This window comes from Carcharhinus amblyrhynchos, chromosome 5 (genome assembly GCF_965287045.1).
Source record: "Carcharhinus amblyrhynchos chromosome 5, sCarAmb.v2.hapA, whole genome shotgun sequence".
NCBI classification, from domain to species: domain Eukaryota; kingdom Metazoa; phylum Chordata; class Chondrichthyes; order Carcharhiniformes; family Carcharhinidae; genus Carcharhinus; species Carcharhinus amblyrhynchos.
Window position 1 is genome coordinate 25,304,211 of NC_137328.1, and position 14,506 is coordinate 25,318,716.

The 14,506-nt window shown below is 42.9% G+C and overlaps 1 protein-coding gene across 2 annotated transcripts in view; it reads left to right on the forward strand.

The window, feature by feature from the left end:
• The window catches only part of LOC145343407 (trans-2,3-enoyl-CoA reductase-like), a 194,461-nt gene that overhangs the window by 144,540 nt on the left and 35,415 nt on the right, over positions 1 to 14,506 (forward strand). For both annotated transcript variants that reach the window (XM_080189630.1, XM_080189631.1), the window contains exon 9: positions 11,302 to 11,359. In XM_080189630.1, the coding sequence (XP_080045756.1) occupies positions 11,302 to 11,359 (58 nt within the window). The remainder of the gene's footprint in view (positions 1 to 11,301; positions 11,360 to 14,506) is intronic.

The window sequence follows — 14,506 nt, forward strand, 5'->3', positions numbered from 1 at the left end:
GACTTCATGCCACATCTGCCGTGCCCATGCATATTTTCAAATATAGATGCCTTAATTAGGTCAACTGAAAATTTGGCAACCAATTAGTAGCACTGAGCATTACCAGGACACAGGAGATGCCTGCTTAGCAAGATCATCAAAGGCAGGCAGCAATAATCCAGGGCCAACCATTACAGAAGAGACGAGGAAGGGTCAGCATCCAACGCAAAGTGTGGCCTAACACCCAGCTAAAAGATACAGCATCTAAATCAGAACAAAAGCATCTATTGACATTTTTTTTCATCATTTAAAAAATATGTACTTATTTCCACATTGAACTCAACAGCTGCGCACTAATGTGCAGCAGAATGTTTGAATTTGGTGATTTGCTGTTTGAAAATTGCTTTCTGGCCCTCTCTGGCCCATTGACAAATTTCTCCAGGAGCTGGATGTGCAATTTATTGGAAGCAAGCAGGTTTTGATTTTCCTCAAAGACCAGTCCTAGGTTTGAAAATTCCAGCTTCTCCTGGAAATCCGATGATGTGCCATTGAGAGTGCTATGTTCAATGCATGCTTCCTCCCATTCTCTCCGCCATGGGCATTTGAAGTCCAGCTTCAGTATGTCAAGTTTCTTCTCACAACTGCAGTTTCCTATTTTTACCACAATCTTGAAGATTAATCTTGCACACTGTCTATTGCTTTAATGTTCTTCTTGTAAAAGATATCCAAATTTGCACACACTGCTGTAATTGTGAGTGAGTTAATATTTTCTACAAATGTATCAATGATGTCGCCACTGCTTTCATTGAGTGTGTTTAGTATAGGTAGCTGTCCATATATCAGAAAAACTGCCCTGATCATTAGCACTGGAGTCAAATAAAGAGATTGTGCAGAAGAGTCAGAAATGTGTGTTTCTCTTTCCACTGATGCTGCCAGAACTGCTGAGATTTTCCAGCATTTTCTGCTTTAATCTCAATTGCAGAAGCATTGCTCGTAAAAAAGTTTTGGGTATCTCAATAAAACATTTACAACTCAATAATCTCCATGTATTTATCAATTTAGAAACTCTACTGATTTCTAGGGTTGATCTTAAGATGAACCACAATTACTTTTGCAATAAGGTTTGTTATTGTAAAGGCAGTTGCCAAGCACACTTCAGGCATTCTGCAACAAGTCTTTATGAATGTTAGATTTTTGTTTTTTTCTGTTCACTGTGTACAATGGACAAATCACAGTAAAATCAGTGCACGCAATAAACCTTACTAGGCAGTAGTTATTGCTGCCATTTTCACTGACTTATTTATTTGAACATACTGGATCTCTTGGTTTCACCATTACCTTCTCTTATTTTTTACTGCTATTCTTTGTTTTCCTTCCCAATTATATTACATCATGTTTATTGCCATTAACTTGCATAGAATCCCTACAGTGTAGAAGGAGGCCATTCAATCAATTATGGGCGGCATGGTAGCACAGTGGTTAGCACTGCTGCTTCACAGCTCCAGGGACCTGGGTTCGATTCCCGACTCGGGTCACTGTCTGTGTGGAGTTTGCACGTTCTCCTTGTGTCTGCGCAGGTTTCCTCCGGATACTCCAGTTTCCTCCCACAGTCCAAAGATGTGCAGCTTAGGTTGATTGGCCACGATGAAATTGCCCCTTAGTGTCCTGGGATGTGTAGATTAGAGGGTAAATGTGTAGGAATATGGGGATAGGGCCTAGGTGGGATTGTGGTTGGTGCAGACTCGATAGGCTGAAGGGCCTGTTTCTGCACTGTAAGGTTCTATGTTCTAACCCATCAAGTCTGCACTGACTTTCCAACAGAGGATCCACCTTTTCCGTCACCCCATGTCTTTACCCTGCTAATCCTCCTAACCCACACATTTTGGGACACTAAGGGGAAATTACTGCGGCTAATCCATCTAATATACACATATTTTTACTGAGGGAGGAAACCAGAGCACCCAGAGGAAGCCCATGCAGAGACAGGGAGAATGTGCAAACTCCATGTAGTCACCCAGGACTGGAATTGAACCTGGGTCCCTAGCACTATGAGGCATCAGTACTAATCATTGTGCCACCCATCTGGCATCTGGAGCTTGTTCATCTGTTCTTTTAAATTGCTTATATCTTCATGAAATATTTTACAGCGTGTTATCCTCAAACTTTCTCTAATCTACTGTTAAATTTTGTCTGTTAAATTTTGACATTTTCCTTCTAACATTAGAAAATTATGAAAGCAAAAAAGGAAAGCATATGGAATTACAGATTTCCTTTTAGCATGGGCAGAAAATTGGTTAGGAACTAAAGGAGACAAGCCAGGATAATGGTTATGTACTAGATTTGGCAGGATACAATGAGCGATGTCTTCCAGAGATTGTCTCAGCTTTTCAATATCTTTATCACTGGCTTAGATGAATGAATTAGGAAGCTTGATGCCCAAGTTTGCTGATGATACAAAGTTAGATAGTAGGAAGCAGCATAGATATTGGCAAAAAGTACTAAGTGTCATCAATAGATGAAGTGACTGGATAAAACTGTGAGGGATGGAATATGCTGAGGGGAAAAATGAAATCACCTAAATTTGAACCTGAGATAGATAGATAAACATACTTCCTAAATAGTGAGGAATTAGAAATAGTGGTGGAACAGGAAAATATATATCTTCATTACTGATCAGCATCTAATAATCATTTTTCCACATTTTGAAATACCACAAGAGTCTCCACTTTAATTATGTTTTCAGTTGATGTCGTAACTAAATGAGAAGACCTCACAATGGAACCCTGGCTTAAAGACCATACTTTTCTTTATAAAACATGGAAGAACAAACTCACAAGACTGTTAATTAGTTTTAATGAGAAGATAATGTACTAAACATGAAAAAAATGGATTGTGATACAATACTCTTTTACTCCCTCTTAGCTTAAAAATTACATACAGATTTTAAAATTAACACAGATCACAAAGTACATCTTAATTTACAATGATCTCATTAACATAAAGTCTATTTAAGCAAATAAATTGGCTGTGGTCCAATACACACACTTTGCACTGAACCCAAGTTAGTATTGATATATTTCTCCTCAGAATCCCACCAGATGACTGTCACATAACAGTTTCCATACACCACTCCCAAAAATACACCTTAAATACACTTTCATAATAATACTTATTATTTGTGGTTTGCATTCCAAAATCCAGTCCAGTTTTCCAAATGACTCCTTTAAGCAAAACTTTATTCCATTTCAAACAGTGAATCCAGTATCCAAGTTTTGCACCACCCCCTTTAGGGTATCTTTGTCTTTACAGCTGTACAAACTGTTCATAAAACTGACATCAAACGTTTGATTTAACCCTGAGGTCTACTTTTTGACTTTAAATCTGTTCACTGCAATTGTCTCTTTCAATCAGGAGTTTACTCCTCCTTGAACTCTTCTGAATAATACCATGGTCTCTATTCTCTTGACTTTAATCACCTTAAGAAACTTGTTCTGTCCCAATTCCCTTGATACCTGGACTGTAATTGGTTCCTAGAAAGCCTGTCTCTATGCCATTCCCGCTTCCTGTCCAGCTTCTCTGGGCACGCTTAAGTGTTCTGTCTCCAACCATTAACAAATTGAGCTTACACTAAGAGCAAAACACCTTTCTACATTAAAAAGGCCTCCACTTGTTAAGCAATGCTCGCAAACTTCTGAAATCAAAACAGAAAATGGTGGAAAATCTCAGCAGGTCTGACAGCATCTGTGGAAAGAGAATTGAGCCAATGGTTTGAATCTGGATGACCCTTCATTAGAGCTAATGAAGCAAACTTCTGTGGGTTTATTTACTCTTCACACCATTGTCTTCTCTAAGCACAATAGAAACATAGAACATAGATAATAGAACATTACAGCGCAGTACAGGCTCTTCGGCCCTCGATGTTGTGCCAACCTGTGAAAACCAATCTAAAGCTCATCTAACCTGCACTATTCCAATATCACCCATATGTTTATCCAACGACCATTTAAATGCCCTTAATGTTGGCGAGTCCATGACTGTTGCAGGCAGGGCATTCCACGCCCTTACTACTCTCTGAGTAAAGAAGGCCGCGATTCTCCTATCCCGACCTGTAACTTTTCTGGTAGGTCGGGGTAGGAGATGCACATCGCCAGCCTTGTTCCGGGATTTGCACGTGCGCTGAGAATGCATGCGCATCTCCCAGAGCTGGCGAACAGTCGCCAGTCAGACCATGCTGGGAACTGACAGGAAGGCAGGTAAGTAATTTGAATCTGTTTTTAATATCTTTTAAATGTCTTTTAAATGGAATTATCGGGAACTTACCAGCCCAAACTGAATCTCCTACTCCGCCAGGAGTACTTCATTCTGGCAGGGTTTAGAATAGTTCCCCATGTTCAGGGAGACCTGTCATAATGAAGTGGGGGGGAGGGGCGGTGCAATTGGGGTTCCCCCATGGGGTTAGGGAGTGGGGGGGTGGTGCTCCCTGGTCATGGGCATGCTGGCAGTGTCAGCCTGTGCCCTCTTCCGCTGCCCAAGGAGCAAAGTGCCTACGCTTAGGGGCACTTTGGTGCTATCCAGTCGGGCTTATTGTGGGCAGGGCTTAGAGGCGATCTCTGGGGGTAGGGGGGGGACCAGCTGTCACTCTGTATGACGATCGGTCTGGAATAGAGGGAGGGCAGTGATTAGGGCAGGCTGGGGGTATGGTTGCTCTGCCAGGGGGCCTGCCTCCCAGAGGGGTCTGATCCCAGGGGTTGGTCAGCCGGGGTGAGGGGGCATGGGGGGATAGCCACTGCTGGGGGTGGGGGGGTGGGTGGACTGGACATTGGGGTGCTCCAGGGTGGGGTGGTCAGGGCTGGCCTGGGAATTGTGGGGGCTGCGATCGCGCCGTGGGGGGTGCTGGAGAGGCAGCACTGTGATGGTCCGAGGCTGGCCAACGATCGAGCTGGCCAGCAAACGCAGTGTTTGCCTGGGCTCACCTGGATTTTTAATGATATTCACAACTGGGAGTCTGCAGTGCAAACTGGGGAGATTCAAACGAGAAGTTGAACCGACAAAACATAGAACATAGAACATAGAACATTACAGGGCAGAACAGGCCCTTCGGCCCACGATGTTGCGCCGACCAGTTAAAAAAAAAAGACCCACTATTCTAAACCAATCCCTTATCGTCCATAAACCTATCCACGGATCTCTTAAACGCCCCCAAACTAGGCACATTTACAACCACAGCAGGCAGGGCATTCCAATCCCTCACCACCCTCTGGGTAAAGAACCTACCCCTGACATCCGTCCTATAACTACTCCCCCTTAATTTAAAGCCATGCCCCCTCGTGCTAGCTTTCTCCATCCGAGGAAAAAGGCTATCACTGTCCACCCTATCTTGACCTCTACTCATCTTATATGTTTCACTAAGATCCCCTCTTAGCCGCCTTCTTTCCAGCGAAAACAACCACAAATCCCTCAGTCCGGATCCAGAACAGTTTTCCCACCAAGTCAGTGCTTTTGGAAGAATCGTGGTGGTAGTTGCACTGAACCATGCCCCCACATAAGAACATCTTTGCCCAGCATGAATCTAACAATAGGTTTTGCCCTTACGCAGAAATATTAAATTAAATATTAATATTAAGTAAAAACTATATCTTATTTCCAATGTTTACCAACACAGATATAAATCCCTGAGAACTACTTTCTTTTTCCTAACAATAGGATGTTTCCTCTGGCTGGGACTCTGATGTGGAGATGTTGATGTTGGACTGGGGTAAACACAGTGAGAAGTCCCATAACACCACGTTAAAGTTCAACAGTTTTATTTGGTAGCACAAGCCACTAGATTTCTGAGTGCTGCCCCTTCATCTGGTGAGTGGGAGTTCTATTCACAAACAGAGCATATACAGACACAAACTCAATTTACAACATAATGGTTGGAATATGAGTCTTTACAGGTAATCAAATCTTAAAAGTACAGACAAGATGAGTGGTTAGGTTAGGCAGAGGTTAAAGGGATGTGTATTGTCTCCAGCCAGTACCGTTAGTGAGATCTTGCAAGCCCAGACAAGTTGTGGGGGTTACAGATAGTGTGACATGAACCTAAGATCCCGTTTGAGCCTTCCTCGTGTGTGCGGAACTTGACTATCAGTCTCTGCTCAGCGACTCTGTGCTGTCCTGTGTCATGCGTATGACAATTCCCCAATGATGGGGAACACTTCAGCGGTCAGGGGCATTCGGCCTCTGATCTTCGGGTAAGCATTCTCCAAGGCGGCCTTCACGACACACGACAGCGCAGAGTCGCTGAGCAGAGACTGATAGCCAAGTTTCGCTCACATGAGGACGGCCTCAACTGGGACCTTGATTTCATGTCACACTATCTGTAACCCCCACAACTTGCCTGGGCTTGCAAAATCTCACTAACTGTCCTGGCTTGAGACAATACACACCTCTTTAACCCGTGTTTAGAACATAGAACATAGAACATAGAACACTACAGCACAAACAGGCCCTTCGGCCCACGAGTTGCGCCGATCACATCAACACCTATCTATAACCCCCAATCCCATAAAACCCCATATACTCATCCAGAAGTCTTTTAAAAGACCCCAGTGAGTTCGCCTCCACCACCACTGACGGCAGCCGATTCCACTCACTCACCACCCTCTGAGTGAAAAACTTACCCCTAACATCACTTCTGTACTTTCCTCCCCGCACCTTAAATCTGTGTCCTCTCGTAGCGACCATTTCAACCTGGGGAAATAGCCTCTGAGAATCCACCCTATCCATTCCTCTCAACATTTTATAAACCTCTATCAGGTCGCCTCTCAACCTTCGTCTCTCCAGGGAAAAGAGACCCAGCTCCCTCAACCTAACTTCATAAGGCATGCCTCCCAGTCCAGGCAACATCCTTGTAAATCTCCTCTGTACCCTTTCAATAGCTTCTACGTCTTTCCTATAGTGAGGCGACCAGAACTGCGCACAGTACTCCAAATGAGGCCTGACAAGGGTCTTATAAAGTTGCAGCATTACCTCCCGACTCCTAAACTCAATCCCTCGATTTATGAAGGCCAGTACACCATACGCCTTCTTGACCACCTCTTCCACCTGCAAGGCCGATTTAAGAGTCCTGTGGACCCGGACCCCAAGATCCTTCTGCTCTTCAACACTACTAAGACTCCTGCCCTTGATAGTGTACTCGTTCATCCCGTTGGTTCTGCCAAAATGGACGACTACGCATTTATCTGCGTTGAAGTCCATCTGCCACTTCTCCGCCCAGTCCTGCATCCTATTTATGTCCTGCTGCAACTTTTGACATCCTTCCAGGCCATCCACAACACCACCAACCTTCGTGTCATCGGCAAACTTACTTACCCATCCCTCCACTTCCTCATCCATGTCATTTATGAAAATGACAAACAGCAAGGGTCCTAGAACAGATCCCTGGGGCACTCCACTGGTGACTGACCTCCATTCAGAAAAAGACCCATCCACAACCACTCTCTGCCTTCTGTAGGCAAGCCAGTTCTGGATCCACAGGGCCAAAGGCCCTTGGATCCCATGCCCTCTCACCTTCTCAAGAAGTCTTGCATGGGGGACCTTATCAAACGCCTTGCTGAAGTCCATGTACACCACGTCCACGGCACTTCCTTCGTCAATGTATTCAGTCACATTATCGAAGAACTCAACTAGGCTTGTAAGGCACGACCTGCCCTTGACAAATCCATGCTGACTATTCCTGATCATGTCAAACCTCTCCAAATGCTCGTAAATCTTGTCCCTCAGAAGCCTCTCCATCAGCTTACCAACCACTGAGGTCAGACTCACCGGTTGGTAATTTCCCGGGCTATCTCTGTTCCCTTTCTTGAAAATAGGGACGACATCCGCAATCCTCCAATCTTCCGGAACCTCTCCCGTCTCCATTGACGACGCAAAGATCATCGCCAGGGGCTCTGCAATCACTTCCCTCGCCTCCCACAGTATCCTGGAGAGTTTAACCCTCTCTCTACTCACATTGTCTGTACCTTTAAGACTTGGTTACCTGTAAAGACTTGCATTCCAACCATTATTTTGTAAATTGAGTTTGTGTCTTTATATGCTCTGTTTGTGAATAGAACTCCCACTCACCAGATGACGGGGCAGCATTCCAAAATCTAATGGCTTGTGCTACCAAATAAACCTGTTGGACTTCAACTTGGTGTTGTGGGACTCTGATACCAAAAGACACACTCTCAGAATAAGGGGTGGGCCACTTAAGACTGAGATGTGGAGAAATGTATTCACTCAATGGGTGGTGAATCTTTTGGAATTCCTACTCTCCAGGATCTCAATCACTGAGCATCTTCAAGACAGAAATCAATAGGTTTCTGGATACCCAAGGCGTCAAGAGAAATGGAGACAGTGAGGGAAGTGCCATTGAGATAGATAATCAGCCATTATCTAAGTGAATGGTAAGAAGGCACAGTGGGCTGAATGACCTATTCCTGCCCCTATGTTCCTGTGACACTAGAATATTATCATGTTGAGACTTTTAACCACAGAATGAAGCTTTGCACAAAGAGCAGTGAGGAAAGGAGGAAATTATAACTTAGAATGGGTTAGAATTGTGAATTTTAATTTATCTTTGTTATAATTGCATTCATTTAGAAAACTAGAGTTCTGTTGTTTGCTATTTTAAGTCAGACATTAATGGGCAACACCTTCATTAAAATACTGAACAAAGGTATTGTGAACAAATGTATTCACAAATTTATTACCAAGATTTCACAGTTGATTTCAATTCATAACACAGAGACATTTCCCAACATAATTAAGCTTTATTAAAATGCTCTTGAGATAGAAGGTTTCTGACCCGAATTTTAATCAAAGAGGTGCATTGAATGCCATTTATGTGATTCATTTTGATCTAAATTAGAAAGAATCAACCAGAGCTATATCTAATGTAAGAAGCATTTTGAATAATACTTGCTGCCACTTGCTGGTTTGAAGATATTTTACTCACTGTTATAATGTGTTTCTGTGAGCAAGGGCCCATTGAAGTAAAGTTCCAATTCATCCGCTCTGGAGGAAAGCTGACACTCCTGCTATTTTGATGACTCGCTCAGTTGCTGACAAGCTGCTACTTGAGTAGAATCTCTAATATTGCAGAAGGAGAGAATGAACAAAAGAGGAATTCACCTCTTCCAAAGTACCTATTGCTATGAAATAGTTTGTTTTGGGCAGGTTAGCAAGTCGTATGTCTACCTGTGCAACATGGACTATTAATACATGATTCTTCCTACTGGATTGTCCACAATAAAAAAAATTCTTGTCACCCCAAAATCAAAAATGTTGAATCACCGACAGTGCAGAAGCAGACCATTTGGCCCATAGAATTGGCACTGCCTCTTTGACAGAACATTCCACCGTGGCCCTTGTAACCCCATGTATTTACCCCCCTCATTTCCTTAACCTACACATCTTGGGACACTAAGGGGCAACTTAACTTGAGCAATCCACCTAAACTGTACAGGTCACTGAAAGTGGCAATGCAGGTGGAGAAGATAGTCAAGAAGGTATACGGCATGCTTGCCTCCATCGGCCGGGGTATTGAGTTTAAAAATTGGCAAGTCATGTTGCTTTATAGAACCTTAGGCCACACTTGGAATATAGTGTTCAATTCTGGTCGCCACACCACCAGAATGATGTGGAGACTTTGGAGCGGGTTCAGAAAAGATTTACCAGGATGTTGCCTGGCATGGAGGGCATTAGATATGAGGAGGGTTGGAGAAACATGGTTTGTTCTCACTGGAGTGACAAGAGGTTGAGGGGAGACCTGATAGAAGTTGACAAAATTATGAAAGGCATGGACAGAGTGGATAGCCAGAAGCTTTTTCCCAGGGTGGAAGAGTCAATTACTAGGGGGCATGGGTTTAAAGTGCGAAGGTTTAAAGGAGATGTATGAGGCAGATTTTTTATACAGAGAGTGGTGGATACCTGGAACTCATTGCCGGGGGAGATAGTGAAAGCGAATAAGGGGTGTCTTGACAATTACATGAATAGGATGGGGATAGAGTAATATGATCCCTGGAATGGTGAGGTGTTTTAGTTAAGTCGGGCAGCATTGTTGGTAAAGGTTTGGAGGGCTGAAGGGCCTGTTCCTGTGCTGTAATTTCCTTTGATCTTTGTTCTTTGGACTGTGGGAGGAAGCTGAAGCACTCAGAGCAGAACATGCAAACTCCAGACAGACAGTGACCCAAGGCCAGAATTGAACCTGGTGCTGTGAGGCAGCAGTGCTAACCATGCCACTATATGCTTCCTTTTACAGGTTCAACGTGAAAAAGACTTCCAAGTGACAAAAACGATCCACAGTGTCGTAACATAGTCATAAATTGTTGTTAAATAGATAAAAATGGCTTTGGAAGAACGTGTTTGATCCAAAATGATAATTAATGAAATAATCTTTTGAGGAATAACGGCTGATATTTGCTGCTTCCTTGCATTGAAAATGTTTTGATGCAAGAAAGAAAAACAAAACTTGATGACTGGATTTGAATTTTATTCTGATTCATGTGAAATTCTGGCCACCTCAAAAGATTGTTTTTCCAACATTGCAATGTAAATATTGCTAATCACATGCAAATGGATATTTGTAAGGTGACTTTAAAGGAGTGTAAAACTGGGCATAGTGGGGATGTTTCAGATCCAAGGTCTTGTTTCCACAAGGGAGGTTCATACAGTTTGTGTATTTGCATAGGAATGAAAGTGATTTTGTGCTTCTGTAAAAGGGCAAGGTTTATTTACCCTTGCATTAAAAAATAGTGATTATTTTGATATTAAATTTAGATATATGTCACCATACGGTGCAGTTGGCTTTCATATGTATAGCATATTTTAAAAAAAGATGAACATTTACGGTTCTTACCCTTGGCATACATTCCAGAAGAAATGCATCATCATAAAGTGGGTGAGTCAAAAATACAGAATTAGCTCATTAATTTACTGCAGAGCAAGTTCCTTTTGCCATGATGTAGAACGAATAAAATCTTGGTTTTGCCATTTATTTAATTCAATAATTTGTTTTAAAAAGGAAGTTACAATCAAAGCCAACAATAATGAATGATAAATATTTCTGCCTTTGAAAAGGACCATAACTCACAGGAAAGGGATCCCAGAAGTGTCTGGCAGAGCCATTTATCAGATCTTAGTCCTGACCTGACCTGGATAAATTCTCAACTCATAGCCCAATTAAGTCTCCTGCAAATGTGTGACAGACTGAATTCCACTAATGCATTGGATACAGTTTTATTCATTAATTGATGAGTTATTCAGACCAAGTAATAATTGTCCCCTTCCCTTTAGATCTGTGGAACTGGAAATTACTTTGCAAATGTTGCTGTAGTTCAGATGTATAAAACAGGTAAGTGCAATTTTCACATTTGACATTTACTCCTTGTATTTAAACTATACTGGCTTGTAATGACTTAGTAGTACACATTTTGGCCCATTTCTGGATTCCCTCAGAAATGCACTGGGGAATCCCTCTCGGAGGTTTCCAGGTAAGCATTTGCCCAGCAATTGTCCAGAAATGCTAACATCCTCTAAAGAATTACTCTACACTGTGAACCATTTGAAAATGCGAATTAAATCACAAAATTCAGGTGGCTCCACGAATGTCAATGAAACCCCTTCTAACTCTTGGGTAACTATTTTAAACAGCCAGGACCCCACCAACAGGTCCCCTAAGGAGTTCCCCCCTCCAACACCCTGCTGGGCCTGCACCCCAACCAACCTGACTCCACATTCAAACCCAACTGCCGGTACCCCACCCCAACTTCCAACCACGCTCGCCACCCCCACCCCCAACACCCAGTCCCAGGCTTTTGAACTCCTAACAACCAAACACCCAAGTAATATCCACTTACCTCAGACACTTAATTTCTCGCTGGCCTTTATTTCACAAGCCTCTTTAGACCTGCCTAGTGCAATAAAACTGAGGGATGACCAATCTGGTGGAGCAGGATTCTACTGGGGTATGTGAGGGGTCTTTTGATGTAGTCCCCAGGCAGCTCCAGCCATCAGAGGCATCAGCATAATTGTAAAGGGCAGATAAGGATATATTTATTTCTTGTAATGCCTGCAGGCCAACCGTTTGACACGAGTCAGAAGTTTTGCTCCCTTTGTCTTTTTCTGTCTGGTTGGAATTGAGTGATTTACAAATGATCTAGAAGACAGGCAGTCTCAGTGATGGTTCAGTGTTAGTTCTTTTGTCTTTGAGCCGAGTCAGAGGGCTTTGGGTTCAACTCCCACTCCAAAGATCTGAGCACATGATCCAGGCTGATAACTCAGTGCAGTACTGTGAGAATGATGCACTGCCAAAGTTTCTCAATTTCAGATACAACATTAAGTTGTGGAAAGTATTGGTAATTCCACCAGACTAGTCATCCAACAGCCCTGGTTAATGCTGTGGAGACATACGTTTGAATCCCATTATGACAGTTGGTAGAATTTAAATTCAGTTAATAAGTTTGCTATTAAAAAGCTCGTCTTCTTAATCATGATCATAAGTCAATTGTCATGAATAGTTTGCTAATGCGTCCAAGAGGTGCTGTGTGTGATCTGCTGCAAAATAATTATTGATGACCACAATCTGTAACCTGATGGCCCAGTATGTCCCCCATTCTACCATTACCACCAAGCCAGGGGATCAACCCTGGTGCAATGAAGAGTGCAGAAAGATATGCCAGGAGTAGTACCAGGCATATCTAAAAATTAATTGCTTGTCACCTTGGTGATGCTACAACAAAGGACTACCAGTGTGCCAAACTGTGAAAGCAGAATGTGATAAACAGAGCTAAATGATCCCACAACTGATGGATCAGATGTAAACTCTGCAGACCTGCCACATCCAGTATTCTGGCAATATAGTATTGAAGGCATGTGCTCCAGAATTAACTACACTTTTAGACAAGCTGTTCCAGTATAACTACAACACTGGCCTCTATCCAGCAATGTAAAAATCTGCCCAGACAAAGCAGGACAAATCCAAACTGGCCAATTGCCATTCCATCAATCTATCACTCATCAACAAACTGATGGAAAGGGTTGTTAACAGTGTAATCAAGCAGAACTTCCCCAGAAATAACCTGATCATTGAAGCTCAGTTTGCATTCTGCTAGGGCCACTCAGCTCTTGTCCTCATTGCATTTTTGTTTCAAACATAGACAAATGTGCTGAACTGTAGAGGTGAGGTGAGAGTGATTACCCTTAACACTTTATCATTAAGGTATTTCATTGAGTATCGCATTAAGCCCCAGCGTACTGGAGTCAATGGGAATCAAGGAGAAAACTCTTCAATGGTTGGAGACATGCCAAGCACAAAAGAAGATGGTTGTGTTTGTTTGAGGTCAGTCATCTCAGTGCCAGGACATCACTGAGAGATAGCCTCAGAGTAATGTCCTCGGCCTAACCATCTTTAGCTGCTTCAACATCTTTCCTCCATTTATGACGTCAGAAATGGGAATGTCTACTGATGATTTCATAATGTTCAATACTATTCAGGACTTCTCAGAAACTGAAGCAGCCCACATCCAAATGTAGCAGGACAAAGAGGACATTCAGACTTGGGCTGATAATGGCAAGTAACATATACACCACACAAATAGCAGATAATGCCCATCTCTAACAAAAGCAGATCTAAGCATCATCCCTTGAGATTCAAAGGCATGACCATATCTGAATTCCCCACTATCAACATCCTCAGTGTTACCATTGTTCAGAAACTCAACTAAACAAGCCATGGTGGGCAGCATGGTGGCATAGTGATTAATACTGCTGCTTCACAGTGACAGGGACCTGGGTTCAAATCTGGCCTTGGATGATTGTGTGAAGTTTGCATGTTCTCCTGTGTCTATATGGGTTTCCTTTGGGTGTTCTGGTTTCTTTCAACAGTCCAAAGATGTGCAGGCTAGGTGGATTGGCCATGCAAAATTGTCCCTTTGTGTCTTAGAATGTGTAAGTTAGGGAGAGATTAATGGGGTCAATACACCGCATTACAGTGATAGGGCCTGGGTAGGATGCTCTGTCAGAGTGTTTGTGCAGATATGATGAGATGAATGGCTTCCTTCTGCATTGATGAGATTCTATGATTCCGTATTGATACTGTGGCTTCAAGAGCAGGCCAAAGACTGGGAATTTTGTGATGAGTAACTCGCGAACTGACTCAAAGAACAAGGAATAAAGAAAAGTACAGCACAGGAATAGGCTCTTCAGCCCTCCAAGCCCGTACTGATCATGATGCCATAGCTAGACTAAAAAAAACCTTCTGCCCTTATTCAGTCCTTGTCGCTCTATTGCCTCCCTATTCATATCCCCATCTAGATGCCTCTTAAATGTTTCTAATGTGCTTGCTTCGACCACCTCCTCTGACAGCACATTCCGGGCACCCATCACTCTGTGTGTGAAAAACTTCTCCTGCACATTTTCCTTAAACTTTCCCGCTCCCACCTTGAACCTGTGTGCCCTTGTAATTGGCACTTACATGCTTGGAAAAAGCCTCTGACTATCT